Source organism: Ambystoma mexicanum, chromosome 3q (assembly GCF_040938575.1).
Source record: "Ambystoma mexicanum isolate Mex_15411 chromosome 3q, UKY_AmexF1_1, whole genome shotgun sequence".
Classification (NCBI taxonomy): Eukaryota; Metazoa; Chordata; class Amphibia; order Caudata; family Ambystomatidae; genus Ambystoma; species Ambystoma mexicanum.
This window is the reverse complement of record NC_090926.1, coordinates 35,480,770-35,497,942: the sequence shown is the minus strand read 5'-3', so window position 1 is coordinate 35,497,942 and position 17,173 is coordinate 35,480,770. Positions and strand designations below refer to the sequence as shown.

Genomic DNA, 17,173 nt, shown 5'->3' with positions numbered 1-17,173 from the left:
TAACAAATGTCCACTCTAATGTAAAGAACAATAATAAGCTCTCATGCTCATGGAAGTACTGGATATAGTGCACATATCCAATACATGGGACATCAATCCATTATAGATATACTCATTATCCCATCATTTTCATTGACCTGCACTCACGAGCAGCTTAGACCGCGTAACGTGTCCTATGTACAAACATTTCATTGCCCCAAGGGACTTCTGACGCTGACAATCTCCACCCTTTCAAATCCCTGGTATGGGATCCTAAAGCCCAATGCAAACCCTTCTTCTAACTGCACCAACGGCTCCAGCACCGCAACAATGAGTGGGTTTTTTTCTGAACCTGTGCTTGAACTTACAGCCTGCATGAGTACACCTGCCTTTGTTAAACACAGAGTTTGCTTCCTCCAGCCACTGGGGATCTGGTTAATCGCCATCCCTCTGTGGTCCTCAAAAGCAGTGCATCAGGCTGGCAGCCCACTAGCTGCGCGGGCCGCCGTCCCTTGCCTCAAGAGGCAATCCATTGAATCCACAGGTCTCTTTCCTCCCCATGAAAATAACACATCTTTTGCCAACCTTGGTCTGACCTGTTCATCGGACCTGTACCCTGCATATTACATCGACTTATTCAAGGAGAGGCTTGCTGCGCACCTGCAACCTCACATAGTAAACACATATTGGGAATGTATTTGTATTTTGTATTTATTAGTCTTATATAGCGCTTTATACCAAAGCGCTGTACAGTTACAACAACAGGATACATTTAACATAACAAATGTTGACATCCATTTGGCTGGTTATGGATACACGGAGGTGCCATGCCAACACTTACTTCCCTCTCCTTGGACTCCTCCTTAGTTCCCTGTGAAACTAAATATATCATGCACAACTCTTGCAAAATCTTCTCTTTGATGTTTGCCATCAATTGGGACCCCAAAGGCTTTGTACTACGATAGGGAAAAAATGCAGAGCGAACTTTCATGCTCCCCCTCTTTGCTATGTTGGACAGTGAATGCCACAGGTAGCTACTATGCTACCATCCCCCTCATGCCTGCGTATGTCTTGCAGCACACCTTCGATGCAGGCTGGTACGGGGTTGGGTCGTTGGCAGGTGATAAAGGATGGTCCCCCGTCGCCTGAGACAACTACTCAAACACATTCGCGCAGCACCCTGCCACGGACCTCCTCCCCCTCAGCCTGCTCCCTCATTTTGCTATCCTTGTACGCGACGCCACCAATTACAACCAGATAGGACTCTAGCCCAGCAGCTCTGTGTTCACTGGTGTGGGGGCAGCTGCAAGCCAACAACCCGGTTAACAACCCTGAGGTGGCCATCCCCCTCGCGGGCTGCTCCCTTAACCTGTGATGCCCCCTGTTGCCTGTATGGTTCTATATATTTTCTTCTGTGTGACCCCACTGGAGCCAGGGCCCTGGAGGCCATCTCTCTGCCCCTATACCACTGTTCTATATATTCTTCCCTCCTCTTCCTTCCAACTCCTTCAACCTCCAATTTTCCTCACTTCCCCAGCTTCCTTGGAGGCCACCAGCTCGTGTGCCTGGACTCCTTGTCTCATATGGTCTGGAGATGTTTGCACTATGCTCTGGAATCAGCCATCGTTGCATGCCTGTAATCAGCTTCCTTGCACTGCCATCCCCCATTCGCAAGTGCATACCTGGTCGGTCAGTATGTGGGTCCTCATGCATGCCCCTGAACCACATAACCTCCAATTGGCGATTCACTTGGGAACATGCCTGTGCAGGAACTGCCTGTGCATGTGAAGTGCATCTCCCAGGCCTCTCCCTTCCCCTCCCACAGAGCTCTTTCTCTGTAAATACAGATTTCCTTCTTGAAGGAGTCTCAGGTCCAACAGTCACTTCCTTGCCCTGAGGGTAGTGGAGCAGTATGATTTATACATTACCCTCCATTTAGCTGGCTCCCACCAATCACCAGTCAACTACAAGTGGGTGGAAGCCCTGGCAGGCCAATGAAAATACTCTAGAATCCAACCATCCAAAAGGTCCCTCCTTCCCAGATGCTTCTAGCAGCAGCAGTAACATCCCCTCCCATCAGCATCCTCTGGCCAGGTAAGAGCAATAATATACGTTGCAAGCACAAAACCTTTGGCATTTATTTTAATACATAAAATTGAGTTACACACAAACAGCTTGTCAATATAACTGTGACAATCAGAATAAAAACACACAGCACATTGTCTTAAAATGGCAACTTGTATGGAGACCAAAGGTTTGGACTCTATGGTGCTATCCGGATCAGCTCTGCGAAAAGAATATATATTTATGTAGGTAATGCAGCATTTAGACTGTGGAAGTGTGCTGTCACGGTGTGAAAGAAAGTCCCAAAAGCTGAAGCAGGTTTGTGGTGGGGCGTGGTGGTCTAAATCCTGAATGCGATTTAGGGTCATGGTTATGATTCATTCAAACTTTTCCATCCATCACTGTTGTTGCCCATGTCCCTAGGACAGGCCTGAGAGGAAACCCCAACTCTCCTTCCTTGCAGGCAAGGCAGCTCAGAGCACAGAGCCTTGGACTACTTTTCAGCTCATGGGGGAGAGGCTGCCCGAGGAACTGCCTTCTATGATATGTATTGGAGGCGACATTTGTATTTGTATTTTGTATTTTTATTGTTTTATATAGCGCCTTAATGCAAGTAGAAGCAAACCAGTAAACATGAATCAAAGTATAAAATAGGCATTTAGAACAATTGGCAAGTAAGAAGGGAGGGGGGTAGGGAATGATCGAGAGGGAGAGAGAGTAATATGTGAAGTGAGCGACAAAAGAGGGGGATCACAGTAGAGACAGGAACAGATAAAAATAAGGAGAGCAGAGAGAGGATAATAGAAGGAGGGGAGAGATAGAGAGAAGGGGAAGGTATCAGTGAGGGGAGTGAAGAAGTTCTTTCAAAGAGGAGTGGAAGGAGGAATAGGTGGGGGAGGATCAGATAGAGAGAGGTAGGGAGTTCCAGTGTAAGGGGGCAAGAAGCTCAAAGGAGCAGAAACGAGAAGAGGTACATGGTGGTGGGGGAACAGAAAGTAAGAAGAGATCAGCAGAACAAAGGGAGCGATTGGACTCATTGAAAGGGAATCAAATATGATTCATTGAAAGGGAATCATTGAACATGATTGGACTCACTGGACACAGATGCAAGTGACCTTCTCTTCCCCCATTTCCTCAATACGCTTATTGTACAATCCATAAGTTGTTTCTGCCTTGACATATTGCAAGTGTAGCTTAGGTGCTCATTACAAGTTTCCTGGTATCCCGCCGGTAATTCCACAGAGAAATGGACCTACGGTTACCGGCTCCTGATATGCCGCAATTACCAGGATATTCCAGGTGCCAGCAACGGCAGTAAATCCACATTCCATGGAGTCCATTAGGACTCCATGGAAGGGATTGTCAGTATTTCCGGCACCTGCAACACTGATGTCGGAAATACTGACCATTTTTTGCTGGTGGGGCCTGCCTGATTTACCTCCAGCTCTTGGCTGAAGGAAAGTCAGGTAACCCCCACCAGCAGACCTTTAGTTTAGTGGTGTAGGAGAAGTGGCGGTCACGGAATTACCGTCACTTTTACCTGCACGTCTCCCCGCACTGCCAAACTTGTAATGAGGACCTTATTAAATCTTTGTGTTTTTTCAAGAATTCTTTGCTTGTTTTTTACTCTGTTTAATGAATATTTAGTGAAAACTAGTTCAGATAAAAAAGCACAGAGAAGGAGATTTTATTTATTACGTTTTACGAAATGCGTTGGCCTCCTTATTCTCAAAGGTGATTTGCACATTTCAGGGGAGCTGGACAGCAGTGCGCCTCTCTTGCATACATGCCTATCTGCAGGGGGCTTCTGGCACTAATGTATGTCAAGCTTCTAGCAACCACTGCTGGGAGTGCATTTCGGGCCTATCAATGTGAAATGTACAAAAAATGAAAGCATCTCTTTCGCCGTTTGGGGGCGAGAAATGCAATTCTAGTAGCAGCATTTCCTACTGATGCTGTCACACTTAAAGAAATGTATCACAAGGTTGGAGTTTAATGTGTTTGTTTTCTGTGCATTTTGATGTGTGGCCAATTTGTGAGTTTGGGATGCGTTTCAAATGTTCAGAAACGCTTCTTTGTTTGCGCAAATGTGCAAAGAGGCGGGTATGAGCCTCCGAATTACACCTTTGTGAAAAGGGCATGCCTTTTTTGGTGGAAATTGTGAGATGTGCTAGTGCATCTCATCACTTGCTCCAAAAAAGCTTTTGAGAGTTTTCCCCATTATCTTGACATCTGTAGAAAACCTTACTTCTGTGGTGCTTTTTAAGCTGAAAAAGGTGTGTTTACTACTCTGGCAGCGAGTATGATTAAGATTTTAAATGGTTAGGTTGTCGTTTAGTGAGATGCTGTTGCCCAAAAAGCCTACAGGAGACTAGAGTGATCTTTATACCGTTACACGTGGTGTCTCAGGAGGCCGACAACAAATCACAGGTCTGTATAATTTACCAGGGTACGATGAAAATTGGGTGGATTGGATCAGTCATGTATGGTTCATCTATGTCAGGGTTGTCCAACTCCAGGCCTCAAGGGCCGGAAACATGTTGGATTTTCAGGATACCCCTCATTAATATTCATGAGATAAATTTGCATACACTGATTCTAAATGTATGGCAATGTTCCTTCATGTGTATTGATGAGGGATACCCTAAAAACCCGTCGGGGTCACAGTCTTCGAGGCCTGGAGTTGGACATCCCTGATCTATGTCATAAAAGGTTCATGTGGATCACCGTGAGGTTGCATGGGCTAGTGGGGTCATAGGGTGTTTGGAAGGAACAAAGAGGGTTTGTTATAGGTCATAAAAGAGTATGATAAGCAAGTGTGGGAGTTTGGAAGAGTCAAATTGAATTAAGAGGGGTTCACAAGGGATTAGCAGTGCCACAGCAGTTTATATGGATTGACATGTCCAAGAGTTCCCTAAAGGGGAAAGCTGTCACAGGATTTTCAAGTGATACCCTGGAGTACAGGATGTCACAGGCACGGATGTGAAAAAGAGGTGCATAGTATGACATGGAATTCTCTGCAGTCAAAGGGGCATGACCTGGGTCACATGAGGCCTCAGAGACAGACTGTGCATTCAGAGGGGCAACAAAGATACAGAGTGATTACAGGGAAACAAAGGGATCAGAGGACTCATGGGAGCCTCAAGGATTTCACTTTGCCTTCAGAGGTGTAATGAGGGATCTCGGGAGCCATAGGGAGTTCAGCTGGGTCTGTCACCAGTGGATTATAGCTATCACATGCGCTTTGAAGGAGGATAAAAGGGGTAAGAATGGAGCAAGTCTGGGACCTGACAATGGCATTCAAGTGGTTTGCAGGAGGCCTAGGACCTTAGAGTAATAAGAGGTCATAAGACATTGAATGTGTTCTAGGGAAGGAGCAGAGACACAAGGAAAAATGTATTAATCTTTTAGTACAGGCTTAATATCGGAGAGCAGTCTCCAAGTGCGGGACTCTGATTCAAACCTCTGTTGTCTTGCTTCCAAGACAAACGTTGCTCCCGAGCTATCCTCCCGGCTAAGAGGGGTAATAGGACTTAAAAAGACTTCCAAAGGAATCTGACGTGGCACCGCATTGACAGAGCAAAGGATAAAAGCAGATTCAGGATTCACTGGATTTAAAGAGACTGCAAGTGAGACCAGACTATGTGCATCACATGGAGTTTGCCCACTCTGATTTCATATCTCAGTTGTGAGGCAGTGGGAGAGGTTGCATTGCTCTGGACTGAAGCTGTGGGACAGGAGTACCGAACAATGCTGTATTTCCCCAAATTCACCTAATCCAACATGGCCCCATCCACATCACATTGTTCCGACACGGCCTTGACTATTCTCTTGCTGGGCCAACCATGCCCTACCTCAACCTGATTGATCCATCATATGCCATGCCTGCCACACTGGCCCATCACTACCTCCTCATCTACTAAACTTAACAAACATGGCCACATCCCTGGCCAATTGATCCAACATGTCTCCGACCCTGTCCGATTGATCCAAAATCAGTGCACCCCTTACAGACTGTTCCGAAAGCCAAACCCGTTTTGGATTTTGAACTCTTCCAATAATGACCTGAGCCAAAATTCCCTAGCTGATTCAGTAAGGCCCACTGTGTCTTGGCAAATCTAAAATATTACCACCCATTCCAGAATGATGCAACATAACTCTCAGCAATGCAACACAGTTTGAGTCTTTAAGCAACTGTAACCACCCAAAATCAAAGGGAAGGGCAGGTTTCTGTGTATCTGACATTCAGATAAGAAATTATATTAAAGGCAAAAAAAATCAGTAAAGGAAGAGCTGTTTGATGTTCCAAATCCTCTTCCAATTCATGTTCTTTACGTAATGGGACCTCCTTTGCCCTCTGATCTCCCTCCGTGATGCATAATCGAAAGCAAATCCCAACCTCCTTCAGATGTACGTCTCCTCTTCCTTCCACGTATGGTTCTGATTTACTTCAAGCTTGCATGTTCTTCTACTCTCCCTTCTCTTCAGCCCATTACTACCCCCCCCCCGTGTTCTCCTAATGCCCGTTTCTCTCTTGGCTTCAGACTTTGCATATTTTCGAACCTCTAAAATAGACGAGCCCAGTGACCCTTCTCTCATCATCCTATTCCTAGCCGCCCCCTTGAAACTGTCCCCTTTGCTCTCTGCTCTTGTGCTGTTGTCTCAGAACTGAAGGCTTCTCGCTTTCTCCAGTGATCCAAGAACACTGCCACTTCATCGGGTATGCCCTCTTCCATCCTACAATGTCTTCATTCAAACCATGGCCCACTTTCCATCCTATGTCCTGACCCCATTCAGGCACAGATTTGCCTCTCGGATGTGTGTGGAGTGGTACGGGTCAGTGGCTCATGAGGACGTCATAGCCTCTGATTCTGTGGAAATTGTTTGCTTGATTAGGGAAGTGTCTCCTCCCGGTGGATGGAGGTAGTTCTGCTGATTGGTTAAGAGGCATTTTCCTGTGTGCGGCAGTGTAGGTCTTAGCTGTTTGGTGAAGGTACTCCCACATGTAGGCAGAGGAATGTTTTTGGTAATGATGCTGTCTAATCGGTCTGAAGGAAGCAGAGGGATTTGGTTTGGTTAAGAAATTAAGCTTGCACTTATGAAAGGTGCGTTATAGTTTGGTTTATTGGCAAAGTACCTTTTGTCTAAAAAGTGTGGAATTTTGCTTTTGAAGATTTGTGAAGGAACGCTTCCCTTTAAAGGGAGGGAACAGTATTGGTGGTTACTGAAGAAGCTCTTGTGTGTTGTGGAGGGCTACTGCTTGGGTGGTTGGTGATGGGACTTTACCTTGTCAGAGGATGAGCAACAGAATGCGGTGACTGATGAAGGAGCTGCCACCAGGGACATGGAATGAATACGTTTTGGATGATTTGTGGAGGAGCTTTCACCTGTTGGCCGAGGGGTAGGATTTAATAGTGATGAAGGGACTTTCAGCGCATGGTTTGGATTTCAAAAGAGGAGGCTCTCACCTGTTGGCAGACCTATACAGTTTGTGTGAAAATGCCTTTTGATGGGCGGTGGGAAACTGCTTGTCTAATTTGCAAAAACCGCCTGAGTGCAGAAGGGGCAAGCAGGAAGCTTCAATTACTTGTATATCACTCTGTTGCTTCCCAAATATAGTTTCTTGCTCAATAAATAATAAAAATAAAATACAATAAAAAATATGAAAAGGGTTAGCTGGACAGAACTGGCATAGGCCTGGTTGACCAGATCCAGCCACGATGAATAGGTCACCCTTTGTGCAAAGAACAAGCCACATGTTTGTGTGGTAATATGCATGCAGGTGAAAAAAGCTGCTTACATCATTAGAAATAAAGACTGCATTTTCAAACAACATGAGCCCATTGGGAGGCAGTATACACATTAAAGCAAGAGATAGAGAAGGTAGGGTGTCATTTTTCGGGTGTTTGTAAAAAAAAAATCAGAAGAAAGGTTTGGAAAGAAATATGCGCTCCTTGGAAAATCCATGCCAGCGCACATGAACAATCTTCTGATTTATCAGTTGGCATAATCAGGCCGGTAACTGCACAGTATTTATAATTCACTGGTAGAACTAGGATCAAGGACGCTTCTGTTCTGCACACCCTGTTAAATCTCATAATGGTGCCTGCAGGAAGAGACGGCACAAGTCCTCTTTCATTTGGTCATCCACCAATAGGTTTACTCGCTAAGGAAATGCCACATAATCATTCCGTATGAATTTGAACATCTGTATGGCCTCGAAGTGCGGCGCGGGCTCTTTAGGTGGACTGTCATCTGGTGGCAGGGTCAATGCTGGCTTCAGGGCAGATCCCCCTGATGGGAAGTCTGCATCCTGCACAGTGCTCTCCAAGGAGTTAGGGCGAGGGAAAAAACAGTAATCACCAACCTGATGCATCAGGACCGGGCTCGCTCCATCTGGGCTGAAAATGAGCAGCTTGTCCAGATTTGGTGAATCTGTTTCCTTTGGGAAGGAAGGAAGCAGTGTGGGGGCAGGGATTGTGCCTCTGGCAGCTGTGGGTGCAATCACATAGCCACTTTCCAGACTCTCAGCCTGTTTAGAAAAAGTTGTGATCATAACTTCAGAGTTATCTGGCTTGGTAGTGGGCATTGCCTGCAAGCCATTGGAGTTTGGTGGGGAGGGCTTGTCCTTAGTCATCTGCAAAATATTTGGCGGAGCCAGGACATAGTCAACCGGATTGGATGTAGGCAGCGCCTCTTTCACTTCAAACAGAGCTACCTGATCTAGAAGGGTGGTCAACATGTCGAGGGACACATGTTCCTGTTGGACTTCCTGGTTGACCAGAGGTTGGTACTTCGAGCACTCTCCCTCCTGAGTCTGAGGCTCAGCAGAGTCTGATACGGCTGGTGGGCACATGACATAACCAAAGTGGGAGGATGCAGGGTGTGCGTTGTCTGGAGCTGTTAACGTCTGGGGGTTCCAGTCCTGAGGGAGGCTGACATATCCCTCTTTCTCAGCCAGGGGATCCATGATGAGGTTATCAGATTGACATGAAGTGTGAGGGAGGAATAAATACGGGCCATTTAAGTCAGAACATGCGTTTCCTTGATCCTTGAAGGGGACACCTCTGGGGCTCTTACAGTCTCCGCCTTCTGGAAAAGCCTGGTACCCACTGTGCTGTCCTGGAGCAGAATGAAGACGGGTGCCAGGTCCAAATTGCTGGGACGTAGGACAAAGTGTCTCAAAGTTCCAGGACACTGGTGGCAAATCGCTGGCATCTTTACACTTCCTAGATAGAAAGGATTGGAAGACGTGAAAAGACAATTGCAGACCTCTCTGCCCACAGGCACACAGCTACTCAAGCAAAACAGAGCAACCATTGGTCCGCACATTTACAATTAAGCCTTTTCACATCTCATCAGAACAGACAGAACACATCATCCTCCACTCCAAGGTATCTGCTCACCCCTCTATCACGAGAGAGCAATCACTGGGGTCAGTGATCTCTGCAGGGAAAATCCAGGGTCCCCCTGGACCACTGATGGTTGACTGGAAGGCCAGGGATCCCTTCTGAAAAGACATTAGAAAGCACAGTGTGAGAGTGAACAGTCTAATGTAATGATAGAGAATGTGTATTTTATGAGTTTCATGATCAATAGGCTGGGCTACAAGATTATCTATAACCCTACACTAGACCCTACCTTCAAATTAAATGCTAATGCTAAAAACCCAACACTTAAAGCATAACTTTAATATTTAAATAATCTAGACGTATAACTAACCCAATTGATGGGATTTTGAAGAGATCTTCTCCCACATCAGACGACTCAATTCTTCCAGAGCCCCGGGCCCTGACGGCTTTAGCAACACCATCATTAAAAGCCAACCTGAAGCCTGGGCTAAACTAAGTGTGAGACTCTTCACCCTCATCGCTGCAAACAACTACATACCTAAATCTGAAAACTGGCAATTGTTGTCCCCGTCTTTAAGAAAGGCGAGAGAAATCAGCCTCAGAACTACCACTATCTGGCAATGCTCGATCAACTCGGGAAGATCTTTGCATGAATCTTAGTTAAAAGATTTAACGAATGGACCAAGGAAAACAATAAGGAAAACCCTCGACAAACTGGATTTGCCAAAAATGTAGGTACCAACATCAATCTACTAATCCTTAATGTCTTGAAATAAAAATCAGAACCCGAACCAACACCCATGCCTTCTTTGTTGATTTTAAGATGGCATTTGACAGTATAAATAGAAATAAACTGTGGGAAAAACTTTCAAAACATAAATGCCCACAAGAGCTGCTTGAACCCATCAAAGCACTTTACAGTGATACCACCATTAGAGTCAGGCTCACAAAAGACGGATTCCTATCCTCTGTGATTCATACCTCTAAGGGACTCAAGCAAGGATGCCCGATGGCTGCAACCCATTTTAATTTATACTTGCTGGACATTGTTGAAAACCAAAAGATGCCAACATCCAACCCGCCAAAGCTAAATGAAACTTCCGTCCCATACCTTCTGTATGCGGACAACATTGTAATGTTCGATAAAACCAAGGTTGGCCTCCAAAAAAGGCTGAACAAATTGGAACATTTCATAAAGTGTAATAACTTGGAAATTAATCCAGAAAAAACTCAAGCTATGTTGCTCGGCTTCTGTTCCAAAAAACAACACGATTTCCTGCAATTCCACAACAAACACTAGAGACAGTTAAGGAACCAAATATCTTGGTGTTTTGATCTCGCAATCCAGTGTGGAGCAGTCCTGGTTTCACCACCTAATATGCAGAGCCCTGACCTTAGCCAGACAAGGCCTGATTATCCATCGGAAATTCGGTCAATTCACCATGAAGCCTGTGATAGCATTTTACAAGCAGAAAGTCAGCTCCATACTCCTATATGGGTACAAAACACTAATTAACATCTCTCCCAAAATCTGGCCAATGGCAGAAGGCCTCTTCTGGTGGAAAATACTATGTGTGGCCAAATCGTACCCAATGCCGAGAATACGGCACAAACTAGGACTACAATCATTAAGCTCCATTCAAAGTTGGAAACAACGGGAACAACGACGAAAACCCGGCCTCCAAGATCTTTGCCTGAGGAAAGGAAATCCAAACTCCAACTACCTTCGATCTACGGGAAAAAGCTTGTCTTCGCATCCAGAATGAAAACAACATTTCTGTTGAGATGCTAAGAAATAGACCCATGAAAGCGGAACAGAAAATTAAAGACAATGATTGGATAAAGACAAGCTACGATAAGGCAGCGTACAAAATTAACATAATTTCAGACACAGAAACAAGAGCCCTTAATGAACTTCACCCTACCTGGAAAAATTCCCTTCACGAACAATTTGCGACTTGTACCTCAGACTACGCCTGAATATACTTCCCACCAAAGAATATTTAGTGGAAACCAAACAGATAAACTGAAGAAAACTGTTGCAGATTCTGCAAAATTGATAATCAACCCGAAACAATCCGCCACATTTTCCTAAAATCCCCCCTGCTGACAGAAAGAAGAAAGCAGTTTGCCAACATGATGAATCCACAGAGACCCAGCTGCGGAGAAAAAGAAATGTGGTTACAAATAACATCTGGCACTGATCGGAATCTGATTACCATCATCATACAATTTTGGATCTCTATTATGTCTAAAGAATAATGCTAAATAACGACATTGAACAATGTAATTACAAAGACATGTCATTATCTACATGCGAATCTTGAAATGTCGTTTAAGGAAATAAACAAAATGTAAAGGTTTGCGAAAAACAAACTAACACGGTAATAATAATAAAAAAAAACTAACCCAAACTCTGTCCCTTCCTAACATTAACAAAGCTAGCAAATAAAATTCAACTCATCCCATAAGCGTGGCCTCTCTCTAGCATTACTCCAAACCTACCTCTAATCCTAGCTTTAAACTTTTTCATCAAACCTAAATAATAACCCCAAACCTAGCTACTAACCCATTCTTAACCTTGACCTTAAGCTCAATACAATAAAACCCCCAGCCTGAACTAACCCCCATATGTAACCTTCGATATAACTGTAACCCTCAAACCTAAACTATAACCTTAAGTTGGACCCTTGACTTAACCCTGCAGAATTGCATAGATCACCCGTAAGCAGTAACCACCAACTGTAAACCCAATCATGTACTATGCCTAATCGCTAACCCATAGTACCTAACATTTCAGTACGTCATTCTTGCCTGGACTCTCGCAGTGCTCGCAGCGCATACTACACGTGCCACCCACTCATTGGGAAAATGATTATTAGTAGACATTGCTAGCCTCCACAGCCAAGTTGTGCTAATTTTAATCAGCATTGCCCCCATGAAATGGTGAGTCCTCAGCCCTGAGGCTCTGGAGTTGCAAATAGATCTATACAGCAGACGTTGAACCCACTGATCTATCTCAGTTACTTCGAGTGTCTGTCGGCGTTTGAGGGCCCAAGTGCTAGCCTTGTTACCTCCAGGAAGCTGGCCAGTAGTTGGCTTTTGCTGGGACTCGGAATCTTGTCTTCCCATCGGCGCTTTGACCTGCGAGTGGAGGAGCAGAATGTGGTCAGGGCCGTGACAGAATGGGGTAAGAACAGACGTGCAAAAGGAACAGAGTGAAAGTCACATTGTGAGTTCAGGGTCTCTCCGACAGTCTCAGTGGAGACGGTTAGGCCAGAGGTGAAACCAACAGGTGAGGGAAGCAGACTCACAGATGAGAGAAGCAAAGTGTCATCAGAGACCGGGTGATGGATGCAAGCGGCAGAATGATGTCAGGAGTCTGAGTGACAAGCGCAACAAGCCGAGTAGGGTCAGGGGTCCAAGCGCGAGCTGAGAGGAGCAAAGCGATGTTAGGAAAGTGGCTGATAAATGATGCTACAAGACTGGATTGAACCAACAAACTGAGAGGTAGCAGCAGAGCAAGGTCAATGTAGAGTGACAGGAGAGAAAAGAGGAGCAGGGTTAAGGGTCAGAAGGTTAGGGCATTGCAAGAGTTTCATGTTAGGTGGGTGCACTGTGGGGGTTAGATGCACAGATATGGGGAGCACATGCAAATAGCATTTTAAAGATGGCACAATGAGGAGTTCTGGGTAGACTGCTCAGGTAGCTGAGGGGGTTCGCTGAAATGTGATCTCACCTCTTCAGGCAGTGGCAGCAAAACACAACTCCGGCTAACAGCCCAATACCCACTAACGTCAGCACCACATACAGCATCTGTGGGTCCCACACTGTGGAGAGAAGGGGGGCAGGAAGGGGAGAGTGGGGTTATCAGAGTATGCAACATGCAATACAAATAGTATCTCAATTAAGCCATAATAACAGCCCTCTGGAGGTTCCCCCATCTCAACACATGGATCTTCTTCAAAAACACAGAGAGGATCTGTGGTGCTCAGACTTATGTGGGAAAGGGGTTGTGGGTGACATGGCAGCGCGCAACATTCTAGGCTAGACACCAATGACCAGATCTCCCGGGAGTAGCCCCTTTCACTCTCTCCACCTTCCACCTCTCTCTGACCCCTCTGGCAGTCCCTCGACAGCATGGACAGGATCCGCGGAGCAGAGGCATTCGAGAGATTGAAGGCAGAATTGTAAATCCAGGACTGCAAATGAAAAACACGCCTGGACTAGAGACTCCGGAATGGAATGGGCCTTTGCCAGATATGCCCTTGGTGCCACAGGGAAGACCATATTACCACCGCCCGAGGGAAACCCCTATCATGTGCACCCCAGGGAGACCTTCCCTGGTAAATGCACTGCCGGTTGCTCCACTCCCTGCGTTCACTTTTGCTTGGAGTCTCTAGGAATTAAGAAAACAGCCACCACACTTTGTTCTCTACCAACTCCTGACACTCTTTTCTCATACCCCAGGAACAGGCAGTGGTGCATCCAGCAACACCAGCCAGCAGACCACCCCTTGCTCCATGTGGGCCGTGACTAGCAATATTCCTGGCAGTGTCGGACTAGGGCATACAATTGTCTCAAATGAAAAAATGGCCCACAGTTGCAAAAGTCAATTCATTCCTTTTGTGACAGACTGTTTGAATAGTACCCAAGGGGGAAGTTTTTGATAAAATGTAATGCAAATTGTTCAATTTAAAGAATATTTATTCAGCAACAATGACCTACTAGCCACATAGTGAAGTAACTCATCAAACTGGCCCACATTGGCCCACTTTGACCTAAAAAACTGCCCCACCCTAGCATTTTGTGTTTTTGGTTCAGGCATTGCCTTATCGCCCTATACACCGGTCAGAGCCTGATTTCTGGACAATCTAGCAGCAGGGGCCAAAATAAATGCCTCACTGTAGGGATCACTTCATAATAAACGATGTGCTGGCTTAGCAACCTGCTATATCATAACAGGAGATTGGACCTTCTGCACCTGTGCACCCAAGTTTTTGGGCAGCCCCAAATCTCAAGAAAGTATGGTTCCCACCCCTTTGCCACCGAGGACATTTGCACTTTATCCTACCGTTTTCATATCTTCAATCGCCCATTCCTTTTGGTAATCTGGGTAGATGTGCACTCCCCCCCCCCCCCCCGACTCATGCCCCCCCCACACTCATTCGGATAAGAATCTAATGCTAGTTCATTGTGAGTTGCAACATAACTTATATTCCAACATTCCCGAACACAATTCTGAAATGTCCCCTTCCCTACTTCACTGAATACAAACAAAGGGCGTGGTACCATGTATTTCCTTTTTTCGTTACTTGATTTCTTTTCAATAAGCTTCGAGTACCGTTTGAATTGACCGGACTCTTCCCCGTCTTTTCTTTACCATTTTCTAGGTACCGTGAGCTAAAGGGAAGACTCCTACTGCTCCTTGAGCCATCTCAAGGCCATGCCCCAGCCTTCACACTCAAGCTAAACCCACCAGTCCAGAAACAGAGCACCACCATGGGCCTTTCTAGCGGAATCACAACTTGCACCAGAACAACCATGTTTTAGGCCTGTTTTGTAATGCGCTATATTGCTATTAAAAACAAATTCAAGGATTCCAAAATGGCGTCCGAGCTGAGCAGACGTGCGTGAGCGGAGCTCCGTCTGCCAGCTCGCGGCCGCATCATAGAGCAGGACAATAAAGCACCGAAGTGGCCCCAGGAGAGAGCGGAACCTGGTGGTCCAAGCTGGAGTAGTGGAGAAGACCAGTGAGCGGCGGCAAGGCACGGAACTGCCCGCCAACTCAGCATACGCATAGTGCAGCGCAGCACAGTGCCCGAAGAACCCAGACGGAAAGGCAGAGACTCCGGGTAGGCCGCATCCCCAGCAGCGGCCCCCGGGGAACTCTGCGTGAGACCAGAGGAGCCGAGCAGAGCAGCCGGGTCTCAGCCCGGCGGGAGCCCACAGCGGACAGCCAGCAGCGACCCGGACCCCCGATCCGGTCCGCCGGAGAAGAGAGGAGGGGGGCGCGCAGCAGATCGAGTGGACCACGCAGCAAATGAGGGACACTGAAGGCGACCCTGTCGACACCCGCTGCGGGTAGTAATGGAGCAAAGCCTCGGAGAAGGCCACCCTCCCCCACAGCACCCAGGCAGCTTCTAACACCGAGACAGGGAACAAACGGTGGTAGAAGGCAGAGAATGGCCCTGCGGCCATGCTCCGGGCGAGGAGCAGGCCCAAGCAGCAGGAAGGAAGCCGGGGCGAGAAACTCCCGCCAGACCACAAATGGGCAGCCTCCTCACGAAGAACCACGCCGAAGCAAGGGAGGTAAGTAGCAGGAACGGGAGGAAAATTGAGCGGGATTCCCCGCCGACTCCCTGGGGAAGGAAGGGAAAGACACGGAGAGCCCGATGGTTGGTCTGGCCCCCCCCTCCATCGAGTAAAGATCTCAGCGACTGGGCCCCCATCCGGCGAGAAGGGGACCGAGGAGGCACGGCCGAATCCACAAGACACAAATACCCCCGGGCACAGATAGCCACGGAACACCAGAACAATGCGGAGGAGGGCCGCGGAGACCCGTGGGGAAGACAAACCCCCTTCCCCCCACCCTCCAAACAGAGCATAAGAACAGTGAAAGGTAGCCTCTGAGAGGGGGCACAGAGCGACCCAGGACGTTACAACGGCATAACAGACCCCCCCGGGCAACGAGAGGCACAGAACCGCAAAGAAACGTGGTGGTGGGCCACCCCTCCAAAGTCGGTGATGAGCGCAAAAGGGCAAGCATAGCTACCCCAGAAGTAACCCGACAGGGCACAACGAGCCTCCACCAGACTCACGAGCTCCGAGCAAAGGCCACAAGAAGGGGGTGCAGCCACAAGACTCCATCAACCTCAATAACACCATATCAACATAGACCTGCCCCTCACAGCAAGGCGCAACAAGATCCACACACAAGAGGGAACACGGGGGTAGGACAGAGAGCCTTCTCCACCACAAAACAACAAGAGGCCATTTCCCACAACACAAAGAACCACCAAACCCAGTATACCAAGATCACGGAGAGGAAGCACACATGTCCAAATCCAGATGCAGACAAACCCAAGCCACAACCTCCAAACAGAAACAAGACCAGAACCTGGACCACCTCTGGGGTTCTAACGCAGCAACATCTCTGAAAAAATCCACACAAAACGACAAAGGCGAAGGAAGCGGTGGGGAAGAGGACAACACAGACATGACCACTAAAGAAGACATGAAAGAATGGTTCAAAGAATTCCAAGATCAATTCATGACCTCCAGGCACTCCCAATTTGAGACTATGAAAGGAGAAATGAAGCAGGCGGTCCAAGAACTGAAAATAGAGTTGGGGAGTATTGAAGAACAAATAGATTTCTTTGAAAGAACAGTTCAAAACTTAGATGAAGAAACACAACAGTAAGCGTAAGCGCAAGAGAGACTGATTATACTATCCCATGAGTTGGAAGCACAATGCGAGGATTTAGAAAATCGCTCACGCAGAGCAAACATTCGAATTAAAAACATGACAGAAACGATAGAGGACAAGGACCTCAAACATGCAGTGCAACAAGTATTTTGAGATATCCTAGAAGTAGAGGTCGAATCAGTGATCCAGATAGACGGAATACACAGGGTAGGTCCACGCCGTAACGGAGAACCTGGAGCACGCTCCAGAGACGTACTGATTACAATGGCCTCGTACCCACAAAAAGAGCAGATTCTATGAAAAGCCCAAGCGATGAACCATATTAGGATGAATGGAACAGAAATTCAGC

General features: G+C 46.9%; 1 protein-coding gene across 1 annotated transcript in view; it reads right to left on the bottom strand.

Moving 5' to 3' along the window:
* Positions 1–2,105: 2,105 nt before the first annotated feature.
* The window catches only part of CSF2RB (colony stimulating factor 2 receptor subunit beta), a 292,848-nt gene continuing 277,780 nt past the window's right edge, over positions 2,106–17,173 (bottom strand). The window contains exons 11-14 of the mRNA XM_069653006.1: positions 13,135–13,225; positions 12,470–12,539; positions 9,450–9,553; positions 2,106–9,272 (exon numbers count right to left, since the gene is read on the bottom strand). Of these exons, the coding sequence (XP_069509107.1) occupies positions 8,210–9,272; positions 9,450–9,553; positions 12,470–12,539; positions 13,135–13,225 (1,328 nt within the window). The 3' untranslated portion in view covers positions 2,106–8,209. The remainder of the gene's footprint in view (positions 9,273–9,449; positions 9,554–12,469; positions 12,540–13,134; positions 13,226–17,173) is intronic.